General features: G+C 32.7%; 1 protein-coding gene across 4 annotated transcripts in view; it reads right to left on the bottom strand.

The window, feature by feature from the left end:
• LRBA (LPS responsive beige-like anchor protein) overlaps nt 1–16,536 on the bottom strand; it is an 832,197-nt gene that overhangs the window by 552,512 nt on the left and 263,149 nt on the right. For all 4 annotated transcript variants that reach the window (XM_074229149.1, XM_074229148.1, XM_074229150.1 and 1 more), the window contains exon 30: nt 11,226–11,362. In XM_074229149.1, the coding sequence (XP_074085250.1) occupies nt 11,226–11,362 (137 nt within the window). The remainder of the gene's footprint in view (nt 1–11,225; nt 11,363–16,536) is intronic.

The following is a 16,536-nucleotide window of genomic DNA, read 5'->3' as shown; positions in this document are numbered from 1 at the left end:
CAAGAAAAATTATAGTTCAAACAATAAGAGTAAATGAAATGTGAAAGGAAAAAATTCCGTAAGATAGAATGTACAAATTCTTAAGAGGACAAAGGATAAAAAGGAAAAAGAAATGCAAAATGGACTGATTAGAGAGAGAAGAAACTTGAAGACAAGGCAGAAGATAATATGAAGGATGAACGATTTGAATGCTGTGGAAATTCAAGAAGGATGAAAACTAAAAAGTAATCACTGAATCTGTCAATTTAGTTATCATTTTCAGGTAATCTTGAACAGAAGTTTATTAGTATAATGGAAAGTAACTAGTAATGAATGTCCACAATGAGGGGCTATTGAAGAGAGAAAAAGAATGAAGATTATTTTATCTAGAATTTTTAGGGGAAAGAAAAAAAAGTTAGGCCAATTTAATTCAACAAATATTTAGGAACCATTTACTTTGTGTGAGACACTATGCTGTGAACTGAAATGATCAAATCTTAAACTTAGTAATGCTATTTTGGCAGGTATGTAAAAGATGAGTTATTAAAGGACTGGAATAAAACAGAGAGATCAATTGGGAAGGTATTAATATTAAGATTCAGGGGAGAAGAACTGAAGACTATTTGATTGAGGGAGGAAAAGTTCAGAAATGAAGTGACAGACTTAAGGAGATATGGTAATTGGATACTAGGGACATGAGAAGAGTCCAAGAAGTCAAGACTAACTTCAAGACTGTGACTTGGTAAACTGAGTCCCCAACAGAAATAGGGAAGTTTGAGGGAAAGGCAGATTCCTGGAAAAAGATGATGAGTTCTATTTTTGGACAGTCTGAATATATACCATATTATAGGTAGACATGGCCAGCAGATAATATACAACACAATACTAATAAGATCTAACTCAATAAGAATGTATAAGAAAAACAAAAACAATAACAATAGCACTCACGTTTATATAATACATTACCTTTTATAAAGTTAATATTTTATATATACATTTGCATATAGAAAACAGTATATACATAAAATGTCATGAGCTTAACAATGATACTGAGACAGATATCATAGGTATAATTATCCTTACTTTATATTTTTTTTCTTTTTGCAAGGCAATGTGGCTAAGTGACTTGTCCAAGGTCACACAGCTAGATAATTAAGTGTCTGAAGCTAGATTTGAACTCAGGTCCTCCTGACTCCAGGGTCAATGCTCTATCCACTATGCCACCTAGCTGCCCTATTACTTTTATTTTAAATGAGAATGGGACCAAGAAAAGATTAGTAACTTGCTCATAGTCACACAACTATTAAATGTCAAACTCAAATCACTTACTTTATCCAGTATGAATACAAATAATCAATATCACCAAGGCAATAACATCTATAAAAAGATCTAGGTTTTTTTCCCAATTAAAAGCTCAGTGTGAGTCAATATAGCGACTGAATGGGGGAGCTCTAGGGGTGGGGGGGTGACAAACTCTAACTCAAGTTTATACTGCTTTGAGAGAAGGGGTCATTATGATTAGTTCAAGAGGAAGAGATCATTCAAGACTGATGCTTCCAAGTACTCAACCCTCTACTAGTACCTCTGTCCCTCTGACTAGGGGTCAAAGATGCAATCCAGACTGCAGGACAGTTTTAACTACGTGGATTTTGGAACTCTTTGGAACTCTCCATCAGGTCCTGCTTCTCAAGTACCTCCTCCACTATGCTCCCTGCCCTACATTTGATATATTCTCTGCCTACCACACGGTCAGCTCCTCCATGGCAGGGGTATTCTTTGTTATTATTTGTACTCACATCACCAACTCTGAGCACAGTCTTGTCATATTGTAGATGATTAATAAACATTTACTGATTGACTAAGAGGATATAGAAACAGTCACAGAAAAGTATTGACATCTAAAAAAAGGGATAAGAATGGTTCTTCTAGTCCCAGAAAGCACAACTAGGAAAAGTTGAGAGAAATTTAGGTTTAACATAAGGAAAAGCTTTCAAATAATTTAAACCATCAAAAAGGGAGAAGATATATTTGAAAGTTACTGTATTATACCTATTTATGAATAGTTCAAGCAAAGAATTGTATAAGGAATGTTGTAAAAGATTCTGGGTGAGGTCTGAACTAGATGGTACCTGAAGTGATTAGTGTCTTGAGGTGATTTTGACTTTCTGTAGATGAGAGGAAGTTTAGACACAGAAGTAAAATAAAGTAGAGAAACAAAGGGGGAAAATGGCAATAGAAGAACGATGAAACAAGGTTCTGGAAGAAACAAAATAGAATGGGAACATAGGCACAAGCTAAAAGAGTTAGCTTTGGCAATAAAAGTCAATTCATGTAAGGAAGAAAGAGAGAAAACAGAAATAGTAAAAGATGGAAGAAAATATAAGATTGAAGGCATTGATTAAAAGAAGAGAAGTTCATGTCAGAGAGAATCAATTTTCCTAGTAAAAGAATAGTTATCTCACACACACACACACACACACACACACACACACACACAGACAAAGACACACACTACAGTAGGATTAAAATTTAACAGCTGATGAAAAGGGAAAAAGGTTAGAATAGTTATTGTGATGAAATGATACAGGGTTCAACAAAAGACTAAAATAATTCTATTATCCTACAAAAAGAGACAAAAATATTTTTAGCTCCTTCAGTTTTTAACAAGATATATTCATTGTTGCTATACAATTATTACATTTTCTTTAATTAAGTGAATAAGGAGTTGCATAAAGATATAGAATATATGCTAATTATAGTTTATTTAAGCTAAAAGTTTTTTATTTATTTTTATTAAAGATATTGAGTTTTACAATTTTCCCCCAGTCTTACTTCCCTCCCCCCACCCCCCACTGAAAGCAATCTGTCAGTCTTTACTTTGTTTCCATGTTGTACATTGATCCAAATTGAGTGTGATGAGAGAGAAATCATATCCTTAAGGAAGAGACAAAAAGTCTAAGAGATAACAAGATCAGACAATAAGATATCTGGTTTTTTCCTAAATTAAAGGGAATAGTCTTTGAACTTTGTTCAAATTCCACAGCTCTTTATCTGGATACAGATGGCACTCTCCTTTGCAGACAGCCCAAAATTGTTCCTGATTGTTGCACTGATGGAATGAGCGAGTCCTTCAAGGTTGAACATCACTCCCATGTTGCTGTTAGGGTGTACAGTGTTTTTCTGGTTCTGCTCATCTCACTCAGCATCAGTTCATGCAAATCCCTCCAGGCTTCCCTGAATTCCCATCCCTCTTGGTTTCTAATAGAACAATAGTGTTCCATCACATACGTATACCACAGTTTGCTAAGCCATCCTCAATTGAAGGACATTGACTTGATTTCCAATTCTTTGCCACTACAAACAGGGCTACTATAAATATTTTTGTACAAGTGATGTTTTTACCCTTTTTCATCATTTCTTCAGGGTATAGACCCAGTAGTGGTACTGATGGATCAAAGGGTATGCTCATTTTTGTTTCCCTTTGGACGTAGTTCCAAATTTCTCTCCAGAAAGGTTGGATGAGTTCACAGCTCCACCAACAGTATAATAGTGTCCCAGATTTCTAAGCTAAAAGTTTTAATATGCAAAATCAGTTACATACTTATCCTGACTGATATAATAGTCTACATGAGCAAAAAAATTACTTGTTTGGTCTCGCAAGTTAGCAGTCTTAGAATGTAGTGAGGTGAGTGCAGTTGCTAAAGACTTGGGAGTCCTGGAAGGCATGACCCCTAGAAATGATGCACTTGTATTATTTCCTTTATCTTTTCTTTATGATTCACATTTACTTTTTAATATTTTGCTTGACTCTTGTGTTTGCTCTTCAAAGTTTCTATATCAGAAATGCCTGGAGGTTCATTTGTGAAAAGATCAGAAAAATTATAAAGTAGAATTTTTTTCAGTTTACTTGGATAAATTATTCTTGCCTCAAAGTCTTTGTTTTCTAGAATATCACATTTCAAGATCTCTATTCCTTTAGAATGGTGATTGCAAAACAGCGTCTGATCCTGTCATTCCTTGCTATCTGAATTCTTTCTTTTTGAATGCCTGCAGTATTGATCCTTTCACCTGAATTTGGTTATACTTGTTTCTGGAAATCTTCAGTCAGGAATTTCTTTACCCAGAGGAGACAAGAGGTCTCTTTCTATATCCATTTTATCCACTGGTTCTAACAGTTTTGGGCAGTTTTTGCTTAAGATTTAATTATACAGTCTAGACTCTTCATTTTTCTTTTGGGGAAGAAAGGGGTCATGTGTTTCAGGTAGTCCAATGAGTCTTAAATATTTTCTCCTTGATGTGTTTTACAAGTCAAGTATTTGTGCTATGAGATATTCTACATTTTCTTTTATTTTTTCAGTTTTTTGACTTTGCTTTATTATCTCTTATTGCCTCATGGGGTTACTGGATTCTCATTGGTGAATTCAAATGTTGAGGACATTCAGGACATTCTAATTTTTAGGCAATCTTGTGCAAAGTTGTTGATTCAAAGATTAAATCCCATTCCAATTTGTTCTTACACAACTAATTCTTTTTTCCAGTTTTTCTTTCTAGCATTCTAATTTCATCTAGAAAAACTTAAAAAAAATTCTAAAAGAAAAATTTAAAAATTGGCGGGGGCAGAGCCAAGATGGTGGCATGAGATCAGACTTTCCTAAGGAATTCTCTCCAAAATATTCTAAAAACTTTAAAATTATGGCTCTAACTAAATTTTTGAGAGACAGACCCCACAGAAAGATCCAGTGAGGCAATTCTCCAGCCCAAGGTAACCTGGAAGATCTTGGAAAAGCTCTGTTCCATGGGGGTGAAGGGAGTGGCAGTACAGCTAAGAATATCATACCAGAGTGAAGGAGCTCCTTCAGGGGAAAGCCCACTGGGCACCTGGGTCCTGGAGAATACCAGCTCCCAGCAGCAGAAGCAGTTTCCTGACCTGAAACCCAGGGAACACCAAGCAAAACTTGGAAGATCAGAAGGGAAACCTCTGCCAGATCAAGTGCAAAGCCCAGGACAGTGTGGCCCTCAGAGCACCCCAGCCATCAGTGCAGCCTAGATCCCCAGGAAATAAAAGCAAGCCTGTAGAGCCACCTAGCAGGGAGCTGCCCAGCAGCTGTTTCTAGAGCTATCTGGGGACCTCCTATTGCCATCCACAGACCAGAACACAGGCAGGAGAGCAGTCAGAGCCTCTCATAAGACCAAGAAGGAACTGAGATTCTTGTGGGGGATGTCCCAATAATACCTCAAAGCTCAGGGCACAGACTGGGAAAATGAGTAAACAGAAAAAAGGAACCTGTCTATAGACAATTACTTTTCTCACATGGAAAATCAATACACACACCCAGAAGATTAGAAAGTTCTAGCTTCTGCATCTAAATCCTCCAGGAAATATAGGAGTTGGGCTCAAGCTATTTCAGAGCTCAAAAATGATTTTGAAAATCAAGTAAGGGAGGTAGGAGGAAAATTGGGAAGAGAATGGAGGGAGATGCAGGAAAAACATGAAAAGCAAGTCAACAGCTCTGTCAAGGAGATCCAAAAAATGCTGAAGAAAATAACATACTAAAAACTAGTTTAGGTCAAATGGAAAAAACAGTTCAAAAAGTAAATGAGGAGAAAAATACCTTAAGTAGCAGAATTGGAAGATGGAAAAGGAAATAAGAAAGCTCTCTAAAGAAAACAAATCCTTCAAATGTAAAATGGAGCTAAAGGAAGTTGATGACTGCGAGGAATCAAGACACAATAAAACAATATCAAAAGAATGAAAAACTGGAAGAAAATGTGAAATATCTCATTCAAAAAAACAATGGATTTGGAAACAGGTCCAGGAAGAGATGATTTTAAAATTACTGGGCTACTTGAAAGTCATGATCAGGAAAAGAGCCTTGACTTCATTTTTAAAGAATTTCTACAGTAACATTGCACTGATATCCTAGAAGCAGAAGGCAAAATAGAAATTGAAAGAATCCACCAATCTCCTATTGAAAGAGATCCAAAAAAAAAAAAACTCTCGGGAATATTTGGAGTTCCAGAACTCCAAAGTCAAAGAGAAAATATTACAAGTACCAGAAAATAAAAACAATTCAAATATCATGGAGCTACAGTCAGAATCACACAGGATTTCACAGAATCCACATTAAGGGCTCATAAGACTTGGAATATAACATTCTGGAAGGCAAAAGAGCTCAGAATGCAACTGAGGAGCAACTACCCAGCAAAACTGGACATCTTCTTACAGAGGAAAAGATGGACTTTCAATGAAACAAGGGAATTTCAAATATTCCTGTAGAACTTTATTCATATGTTCAGCCATAGCTGAACAGATATTTTGATCTTCAAATACGGACTCAGGTGAAGCATAGAGAGGGTGGATGAGAAGGGTAAATTATGAAGGATTTAATAATGATGAACTGCATGTATTCCTGCATGGGAAGATGATACAGATAATACTCATGTGAACCTTCTCACTTATTAGAGCAGTTAGGAGGAGCTTTTATAGTTGAGACACAGGAGAGAGATGAATTGAAGGTATAATATATTTTTAAAATGGAGTCAAATGGGTGAAAAGGAAATGTACTGGGAGAAAGGAAAGGCAAGATAGAATAGACTAAGATATTTCATGTCTATGAGTCAAGAAATAGCTTTGCAATGGTATGGGGGGGGTGAGGGGGAATGAGGGAGCTTCATCCTCATCGGAAATAGCTCAGAAAGGAAACAACATATATACTTAATAGGGTATAGAAATCTAGAAGAAAAAGGAGAGAAAGGGGATGGAAGAAAGGGGACAAGGGAATAGAGGGGGAAATGTAGGGGATGGAGGAGAGGGTAGATCATGGGAGAGGACAGTTAAATATAACACATATTCTTTTTTACTTTTTGCAAGGTGGTGGGATTGGATGGCCTGTCCGGGACCACAGGGATAGGTGGTTGCTGGGTCTCTGGGGTGGGATGTGGGCTTGGGGTCTCTTGGCCCCAGGTCCGGTGCTCTGTCACTGCACCACTCAGCTGCCTCACAGCACATTTTTGAGGAGGAAAAGAGTGAAAGGAGAGAGAAAAATATAATAATTGGTAGTGGGGAGGAATGGAAGGAGGGAATTACAAACAGCAACAGCAACTGGAAAAAAATATGGAAGTAACTTCTCTGAAGGACTTATGATAAAGAATGTGATCCATCCCAGAGACAGAGCTGATGATGTTGGAACACAGAATGAAGCACATTATTTTTCTCTTTCTTCCACTTTATTTCTTGTGAGGTTTTTTATTTGGGGGGGGTTATGTTTATTCTTACAAGACTATTTTAATAATGAGTAAATTAAAAAATGAAAATAAACAAAATAAAAATAAAAAATTCTGACTGCATAACTCTCTAGGAATTCTACCTGAATTTGTGCCTGAGCTGCATTTTTCTTTGAAACTTTGTTTGCAAATGTTTTCAAGTCATTCTCTTCTTCCAGGTTTCTGTTTTAAATATCGCTGTCACCATAAATTGTTTTTTTTTAATTAGCAGATTCTTTTTTTTCTGCTTATGCATTCATGCAACACACTTCCTGACTTGAGACCAAATAATAGACAGGCTTCTGTGTAATTTTAGAGGGAAGGTCTAGGCCAAATATGTTGCTGTTTTCTGAGTGTTGCACTATTACAGGCTCCCAGGTACAGTTTAGACTGGGGATCTTAAGTGTTTTCTGAGTGGTCTAATTCAGGATAAAGTCTAATTGCTGTCCTTAAAAATGAATTATACATGTTTCTGATGTACATTTGAGACTTAAGAAATAACAGAATGCTGTTAAACTTGGTCCTTATTAGACAGCTAGGTGGGTCTGCTGACTCAGGGTAAGAAATGCAGTCTCCCCTTTAGTTTGACATGTCTGCCTTGATATTTACTCTCCAGGTTTTGGTTGGAGTTAGAAATTGGACCTTTTCTATTCTTAAGGTCCAGTCACATCCCTACATATGACTTATGCATATGCTTCTCTTTGTATACACAGCTTAAAACCTATAAATTTGTCCAGAATCTCACCCATAGATGCAGGTCTATAATGTATACATTGTATGTGTCTTTGTGTGTGTGTGTGTGTATGCATGTGATCCAAAACTGCATTATACAAGAGGAAATATGAAAAAAAAAAGATATGCAGTTCAAAACAATTTTATAAGAATTATTGGACAAATTCCAGTTCCAGAAAATTTTACTAGTATAACTATTTTCCTGCAATGTTGATTATTTCCATCTTTTATTACTTTTCTTCAAAGATACTGGCATCAGATAAAGCCCATTCAAGTATTTTTTCCATTACAATTTATTTATTACTATTAATTTATAACATTTTTTATTTGATTGTGGAAAGACTCTATGGTTACATCTGAAAACTGTTCATATTCTTTAAAAACTCAACTTTTGAGGAATAGTTCTTAAATTTATATTTGTATAAATTACATACTCTAGATTTAATACTTTTATTACATGCCATATCAAGAGCTTCCCCTTATTCATGACTGACTTTTCTAATACTAGATGAATGGTTTTGCCTTTTGAATAAAGATTTTCTTATGTTTATAATCAAAATGGTCTATTCTATTGTTTTCTCATCTATGCCTATTGGCTTATAATTCTCTTTCTCATCATATCAATATCCTCTCTTGAATTTGGATAATATTTTGGTGAAATTTTAGAATACCAGAATGTAAAATTAAAAGATAAGGAAAAGATCAATGAATCTTAGTAAGTTTTATAAATGAAGAAACTGAAAATACTATATTTTAATGATGTTTGAATTCAAAAAGGAAGTATCTTTTCACAAAGGAGATACTTAAATTTATGACTTTAAAATTCTCAAATGAAGGAATTCTCTCTTTTAACTTAAATCTCCATACTCTTACTATTTTATTTTTACACTGCATTTCTTTGGCACTGAAGAAATAGATTTAAGACATGAAATATGGCATTAGGAAAAAAATTTAATAATATAGGTTATATCAAAAGCATACCCCATATTCCTCAGCTATCAAAGTTCTTATTAGTAACTGGGTTTCACTTTTCAGAAGACAGAACAGTTTAAATTATGAAGAGTACAGTTAAAAGCAATCAGAAGATCCTATTTACTCTGTCCCATAAAATGAAATTAAAGGGCAGTAAATTTAGAATAAGAGGAAAATATTTTACTCAATGTACAGCAAACAAGTGAAGTTATAACATTTGCTCTAGGAAGTCAGTGGGGCATATACTATAACTAAATTAAAATGAAGACACACAGACAGTTTTATAGCCATTAGCAGCATTTGCCTTTTGACCAACGAGGGGGAGAAGTTTATTCATTCATACCCAGACAGCAAGCTTGCTAATAAAAGAAAAAAATATATAACTTACCTTACCTGAAAGAATCAGTGGACTATAGAAAATTAGAGTTTACGGAACTAAGAACAGTGAGGAGAGTAAAATTAAAGGAATTATTGCTACCTTTGCCCTATAACCTCTCACTAAGTATTAAAAAAGTAATAGCAAAAATTGATTTTGGTTTGCTGCTGCTAGTCATAATATATAATGACAATTCAAGACTCTTCTGTTAGAAATAACACTATGAATTTCGATCCAATTTGCTAATTATTTTTGGAGCAATGAGATATGCTGAATACAAAAACACTGGAGAGAGATAAAAAGAAATAACACTGATTCCTGTTAAAATATCACTACATCTCAAATCTGGTTTTAAAGATGAAGGAATGAACTGATTAATTTAATTTGGAGATCTAAGTTTTGGTTATCAATTCTTCCCCTAAGCAAAAGTGTCACACACAAAACACACCCCTACCTTTCAATTCAATCTGATTTTTTTTAACAAATATAATAAATTATCAACAGCCAAAAGTACAAAAGCACAAATAAGGTGAATAATAGCAACCCTAGGGTTTCACTTCATACTTATCAAGTTAGCAGAGCTGCTAAAAGATATAAATTCATTGTTGGAGAGAGTAGGAGAGCAAAGACTTACTAATTCTGTGTGTACAGAATTATGAATTATATCAATATTTTTAGAAAGAAATTTGAAAATTTTCAAGAAATGTTAGTAAGGTGGTTATGCCCTTTAGCCCTAGAGATTCCAAGCCCAGGACTATAGTCCAAGCAAGTTACTAACAGCAAGAAACTTAAACATATACAAAAAAAGTTCACAGAATCAATTTCAAGTAATAACAAAAAGGAAATAATAATAATAATAATAATAATAATAATAATAATGATAATGATACTGCTTTGAAGTTTACAAAATGCTTTGCAAATATTTCTCATGATCTGTACATCAAAACTAGAAGGTAGGTGTTATTAATTCCCCTAATTTACAAGTTTTTTAAACTAACAAATAGAGAAAAGTGATTTGCCCAGGATCCCACAGTTGTAGTGTCTGAAGCCACCTATGAACTTAGGATTTCTGGATTCCACAGTCACTGTACCACCTAAGCTGTGAAGCAGCAAGTACAAATTATGCATGAAACAATTTAAAATCAACATGGAGAGTAAAAAATAAAAAATCGTGACCAAACTTAGTAATCAATATGTCAGAGTTTAGGAATATATTCAATTCTATTCATAAGTATATGAATTTTTTAATAAAGAAATACTTTTTAAAATAGATCATGTTTGTTCTAAAATATCTATTATAGCAAATTAAAATATATAAGTAAAACTTTAAAGGAGGTGGAAAGTATATTTATTACTATCTATATAGGAAATGGGATTTGAAGAAAGGGAAGGAAATAACAGAAGAGGAAGCTACCATCTCAGCAGTATGTTGCTAAGAGTTTCTCTTTTTCTCAATTATCATTCATGAAAACTGGTATAATTAGGAAAATTAAGGGAGCTCAAAACAAAAGGTATTTCTTGGTCCAAGGAGTAGGAGGCTATAATTTATGGTCATATCAACATGCCAAAATTGTGAGCATAACCAAGAAAGCAAATGGCAAAAGTATTTTGTCAGCACACCACTGACTCCGAAATCATCCCTAAATCAAGTTGAGATTAAAAAGTATCAATCAACAGGATTTAATATTAAATAGGTTTTAGAAAATAATATCTTTATATTTTATTAGTTTTCCTTGTTACAACAATAAAAATTAATCTTAAAAATAAACCAACTATAAGCACAAAATACAAAAACAACTACTATAATTATCAAAGAAAATTAAATGGTATTACTGAAAATGTTAGCTAATTGTCAACAAAACATAATACTCATTTTGATCAGTTCTTTTTTCCATTAACTTACCAGGAGATGCTCCCACCAAGTCTGAGGCCTGATTAGAGTCAACTGAAGAAACCACACTAACAGCATTAGCATTGGTAGGCACATTTGTAGTAGTAGAAGGTGAAATAATAGGCTTTTTTGTTGCAACAATGACACTCCTGTAATAAAGAGCAGCAAGTAAGTAAAAAATATACACATCCATCTCTTTTCCCCAAAACCCTAGCTATATTATTAAGAACTGACCCTTATTCCATAATACAAATATGACGATGATGATAATGCCAACTAGTTGCCTTTAGATAAAAGTATTATTTAGATGTTACTTAACATCAAGTCCTATTATTTCTGATTTTTTTCAAATATCTTATGAAATGAATGCTTACAAGTCATTTGAAACTTTTAGAACTTGGAATCCATAAATCACTGAAAAATGTAGTAATTCCTTTGATTACTTTTTTATTTAAGTTTATATTTCTCCAACTAGTATTTACTCTAGGACAAAGATATGACTTTATCAAATTCAGAGATAGAAGGGCCTTTATTTTAGAAATGATGAAACTGAAGCATAGAGAGGAATAGTAAGATATAGAGGTATTATCTGAATTAAAGCCCTCGAACTACAAATCTAGGATACTTTCCACAATTTAATGTATACTCTTTAAATGGAATGACCAAAAAAAAAATAACTTTTAGAAATAAAAAGAAAACATTCAAATTATTCTTTGTAAGAAAGTTCTTTCATATGACAGTATGGGTGGGGGTGGGGGAATTCCAAATAAAAACAGAACTTTTTTGAAATTTTACATAGGAAAAATTTGTACTAACTCTTAGCAAGAAAGCTTCAGTGACATTTGAACACAAAGTCAATACCATAAGAATTTAATGCAAAGTTCTAAATTCAAAAACTTGTTAACATGATGGTTAATTTTAGTTAGAGAAAAATAAACCAGAAGGACCAAGATGGATGCAAAACATTGTGAAATCATATATTTTAAGAGACAAGTATTTATAATGCACTAATTTTAATTATATTATACTAGGAATATCTAAAAGACATTGTTAAATCCATTTTATTTGAAGTTGGCTCCATAAACCTAAAAAAAAATAGCTAATGAGGTAAAGAAAACAGCTGATATATAATGCTCGCCCACAGCAGTGCTTACTTTTAATTACCTAGTGTTAACCATAATCCTAAAGTCTTCAACATTTAATTTATCTAATCATATCTTTTGTTGACAGTAGAATAACTGCAAAATGAAAGTATTCCTGTAATACCTTTAAAGTATTTGATATTTAAATAAAATTCCTTAGATATTTAATCCTACTAATATTTCTAAAATGTAAATCTGTTTCTTTCAAATACATTTAAAATGTATTTTTATAACTTTCATAAGGACATTTACACAAGAAAAAAATGTTCTATTTGACTTCAATCCCTAAAACAAAAGAGTAGTCACTCTAGCCAATTAAATCAAACTCCCTTGTGCTGGGAATAGCTAGCTATTCAATAAACTTGGGAGTAGTGGTGTCACATCATTATAAGGGTGACTGCCAATGTTAACTATATACTAAAAAAATAGACCTAATAGCCACCTGAGCCCTCAAGTCAAAGAGTATTTTAAATAAGCACTCATTCCCCAAATTTCATTTTAGAATCCACTAAGTGTATTTCTAATGTTCCATTGAAACTATTTTTCTTCTGAAAGTAAAATTGTTTACTTTAGGAATTTATAAAACGAAAGTCAAAGTGCAAAAAAAAAGTTTTTTAAAAAACACTGAGAAATTAAACTTAAATAGGTTTCCTTGGTATTTGTCTACTGAAGAGGCATTTCTGATAGTCAATTGTCAGCTTCCATATGGAATCATTTCTTGATAGCCAAAATCATTAAGTGCAATAATAATGGGAAACCTAAGAACAATAACCCCAAATTTGTGTATATTTTCTTTGAGAAAGCTGATTTTGAAAAAAACTCAGAATATTGTCTGTACACTCCAGGCCACTTAGGTTCAATAAGAAGGGCTATTCTCTATAAATATATAGAATTGCTGGTCAAATTATTTGGCACAAATCAACATTTACCACTAAAATCAAGATGGTCACTTTTGGCATTTACTAAAGCCAAAATAAAACAAGCCAACAAAATGTAAATAATGAAAAAAAAATGGGAAATGTCTCCTTGTAAAAAAAAAAAAAACAACTGACCTGGAAAACAAATCAAAGAGGGATATTTGGAAGATAATTTAATAATTATTGGATTATTTGAGAACCATAATAAAAAAGGAACCTAAACATATTTCATGAAATTACCAAAGAAAACTACCCCCAATATCCTAGAAGTAGAGGATAAATCAAAAATTGAAAGAACCCACCAATCTCCCCTGAAAGAAATTCCAAAATGAAACTCACAGGAATACAGCTTTTAAAAAAAGAAAAAGGCTCAGAGTGAATGTAAATAGAAATTACTTCTGTTTTGGCCAGAAACCCTGAGGATCTTCCATTCCCAGACTGGTTTTCTTTTTTCTTTTTTTTTTTTGACTACATAAAAGAGACCTTGCTTCATTTCTTTCTTACCCAGTCTTCAGTCAAACTGAGACCTGTTAAAGACCCCAGTATTTGACCAAAGGTAAAAAAGGACAATTAACTACCTCTGAAATAGTGAGAGTGGCTGCCATTGTCTTCTGCTCCCAGAAAGATTTTTTGACTAGGTAAAAGAGCATAGGTAAGAAAGAAGGATGTATGAAAGAAGGGAGAAAGGAGAGCAAGAATGGGGAAAATTATCTCCCATCAAAAAGGCACGCAAAAAAGAGTAATGTGAAAGAGGAAATGGTGGGGAAGACACAATATCTAAATCTCATTCAAAGAGGGATGAATATATATATATATATATATATGCATATATATATATGCATATATATATATATACACAAGTTAAACTGGATATAGAACTCTATCTGAACAAATACGAAAGTAGGAGGGGATAGGGAAAAGAAAAAGAGGTAGGTATTACAAAAGGGAGAACAATAAAGGAATAGACTGGTCAAAAGAAAATCAAACTTTAGAGGAGAAAAAAGATAAAAAAGAGAGAAGGATAAATAGATGAAAATAGAATAGAGTTAGTTACTATTAACTGTAAATAAAAATGGTATTAACTCACATAAAACCAAAATAGATAATAGAAAGGAACAGAAAAAAGTATCCCACATTGCCCGGTTTACAAAAATCCCACTTGAAAAAGAGAAATAATCAACAGAGTTAAAATAAGCGGATACAGGAGAAGCTATTATGCTTCTGCTGAAATTAAAAAAGGTAGAGATAGCCATCATGATGAACTCAGAAAAAACAAAAGCAAAAAGATATCTAAACAGCAGTGATAAGCAGGGAAACATATCTTGCAAAAAATGTACCATAAACAATGACATAGTATCAATTCTAAACATATATGCACCAAATGGCATAGGATCTAAATTCTTAAAGGAAAAATGAAATAAATTATGGGAAAGGAAAGTAAAACCATAATTGTGCTGAAACTCAACTTTCAGACAAATTTCACCATAAAATAAATAAGTTAAGAAGGTGAAAAAAATCTTGTAATATTTAATGACAAACTGTTGGAGGAAAAATAAATAGAAAGAGAAAGGACTAAACCTTTTGTGCAAAGAACCTTCACAAAGACTAAGGTATAAAATACATCACAAACAAAAGTAGAAATATTAAATGCCTTCTTTTGGAACAGTGATGCAATAAAAATTACATTCAATAAAGGACTATGGAAGCATAGATAAAAATTAATTAGAAAGTAAATTCTCTAATCCTAAAGAATGAGTGGGTCAAAGATCAAACCAAAAGCAATCAATAATTTCTTCAAAGAAATATAGCTAATCTAGTATGCCAAGGAAAATTTAGAAAGTGGGAAAGAATGAATTGGGAATACAACTAAAAGAAATAAGAAAAGAACAATTTAAAAATCCCCAATTAAACACCAAAAATAGAAATTCTGAAAATTAATCTAATAAAACTAGAACAGATGTGATTTTTAAAAAATTTGGTTAATTTGATTTTAAAAAAGAAAAAACAAATTAAGGGTATCAAAAATAAAAAGTATGTGCATCAACAAAGGAAGATTATATTAATGCAATTATCATGAGTTATTTTCTCCAATTACATGTCAGCAAAACTGAAAATCTAAATCAAAAGAATGAATACTTACAAAAACAAAAAAGGCAATATTAACCAAAGAGGAAAAAGAATACATAAATACTCTTAGAAAAAAAGAAATTGAAGAAAAAATAAACATCCAAAGGAAAAAACCCTAGAACCAGATGAATTTGTAAGGGAATTCTACCAAATATTTAAGTCATAGTTAATTAAAAAGGAATCCTATCAAATTCCTTCCATGACACAAAAATGATTTTGATATTTAAACTAGGGAAAGTAAAAACACTGAAAGAAAACTGCTGGCCAATCTCATGAATGAATAATAACAAAGAAACTTTAAATAAAATACTAGCAGGGAGATTACAACATATTTAATAAATATCATACATTATGAATAAGCAAGATTTTTATACCAGGAATGCAAGGCTAATTCCTTATCAGGAAAACAATCAGCATAATTGACCAACTCAATAACAAAAACAACAAAAATCATATGATCTATTTCAAACTATGCAGAAAAGACTTCTGACAAACAATACCCATTACAATTAAAAACACTAGAACCCATAGGAATCAAGAGTTTGTTTTTTTAAAAAAAAAAGGTAGTAACTATGTACAACCAAGAGCAAACATTATCTGTTAACAGGGATAAACTTAAAATTTTTTCAATAAGATCAGTGCTGAAGAAAGGATATCCATTATTACCACTATTATTAAGTATTGAATTCTAAATGCTATCTATAGTAATAAAAAAAAAGTGAAGGAATACAAATAGGCAATGAGAAAATAAAGCCATCATTCTCTGCGGATGATAGAATGGTATATTGAGAGAAACTGGCGAATCAACTAAATAAACTAATGGAATCAATTAAAAACTTTAGCAAAGTTGTAGGATCTAAAATAAAGTCTCATAATCATAAGTAGTTCTATTTAATGTAACTAAATCCAGTAGAAATAGAAAGAGAAGTTCCATTCAAAATAACTGCAGACAAAACACAACACTCGGGAGTCTCACTGCCAAGACAAACTCAGGGAGCATATGAATGTGAGTGATTGAACAAGAGACAGAGAAGTTCAAGTACAGTAAAATGGGTGATTTTGATTACATGAAATTCAAAAGGTTTTGCAAACATAAAGCTAAAGCAGTCAAAATTAGAAGGCAAACAAGAAATGGAA

This window comes from Macrotis lagotis, chromosome 3, assembly GCF_037893015.1.
Source record: "Macrotis lagotis isolate mMagLag1 chromosome 3, bilby.v1.9.chrom.fasta, whole genome shotgun sequence".
NCBI classification, from domain to species: Eukaryota; Metazoa; Chordata; class Mammalia; order Peramelemorphia; family Peramelidae; genus Macrotis; species Macrotis lagotis.
Note: the sequence above shows the minus strand (reverse complement) of the source record. Positions and strands in the feature narration are given on the sequence as shown.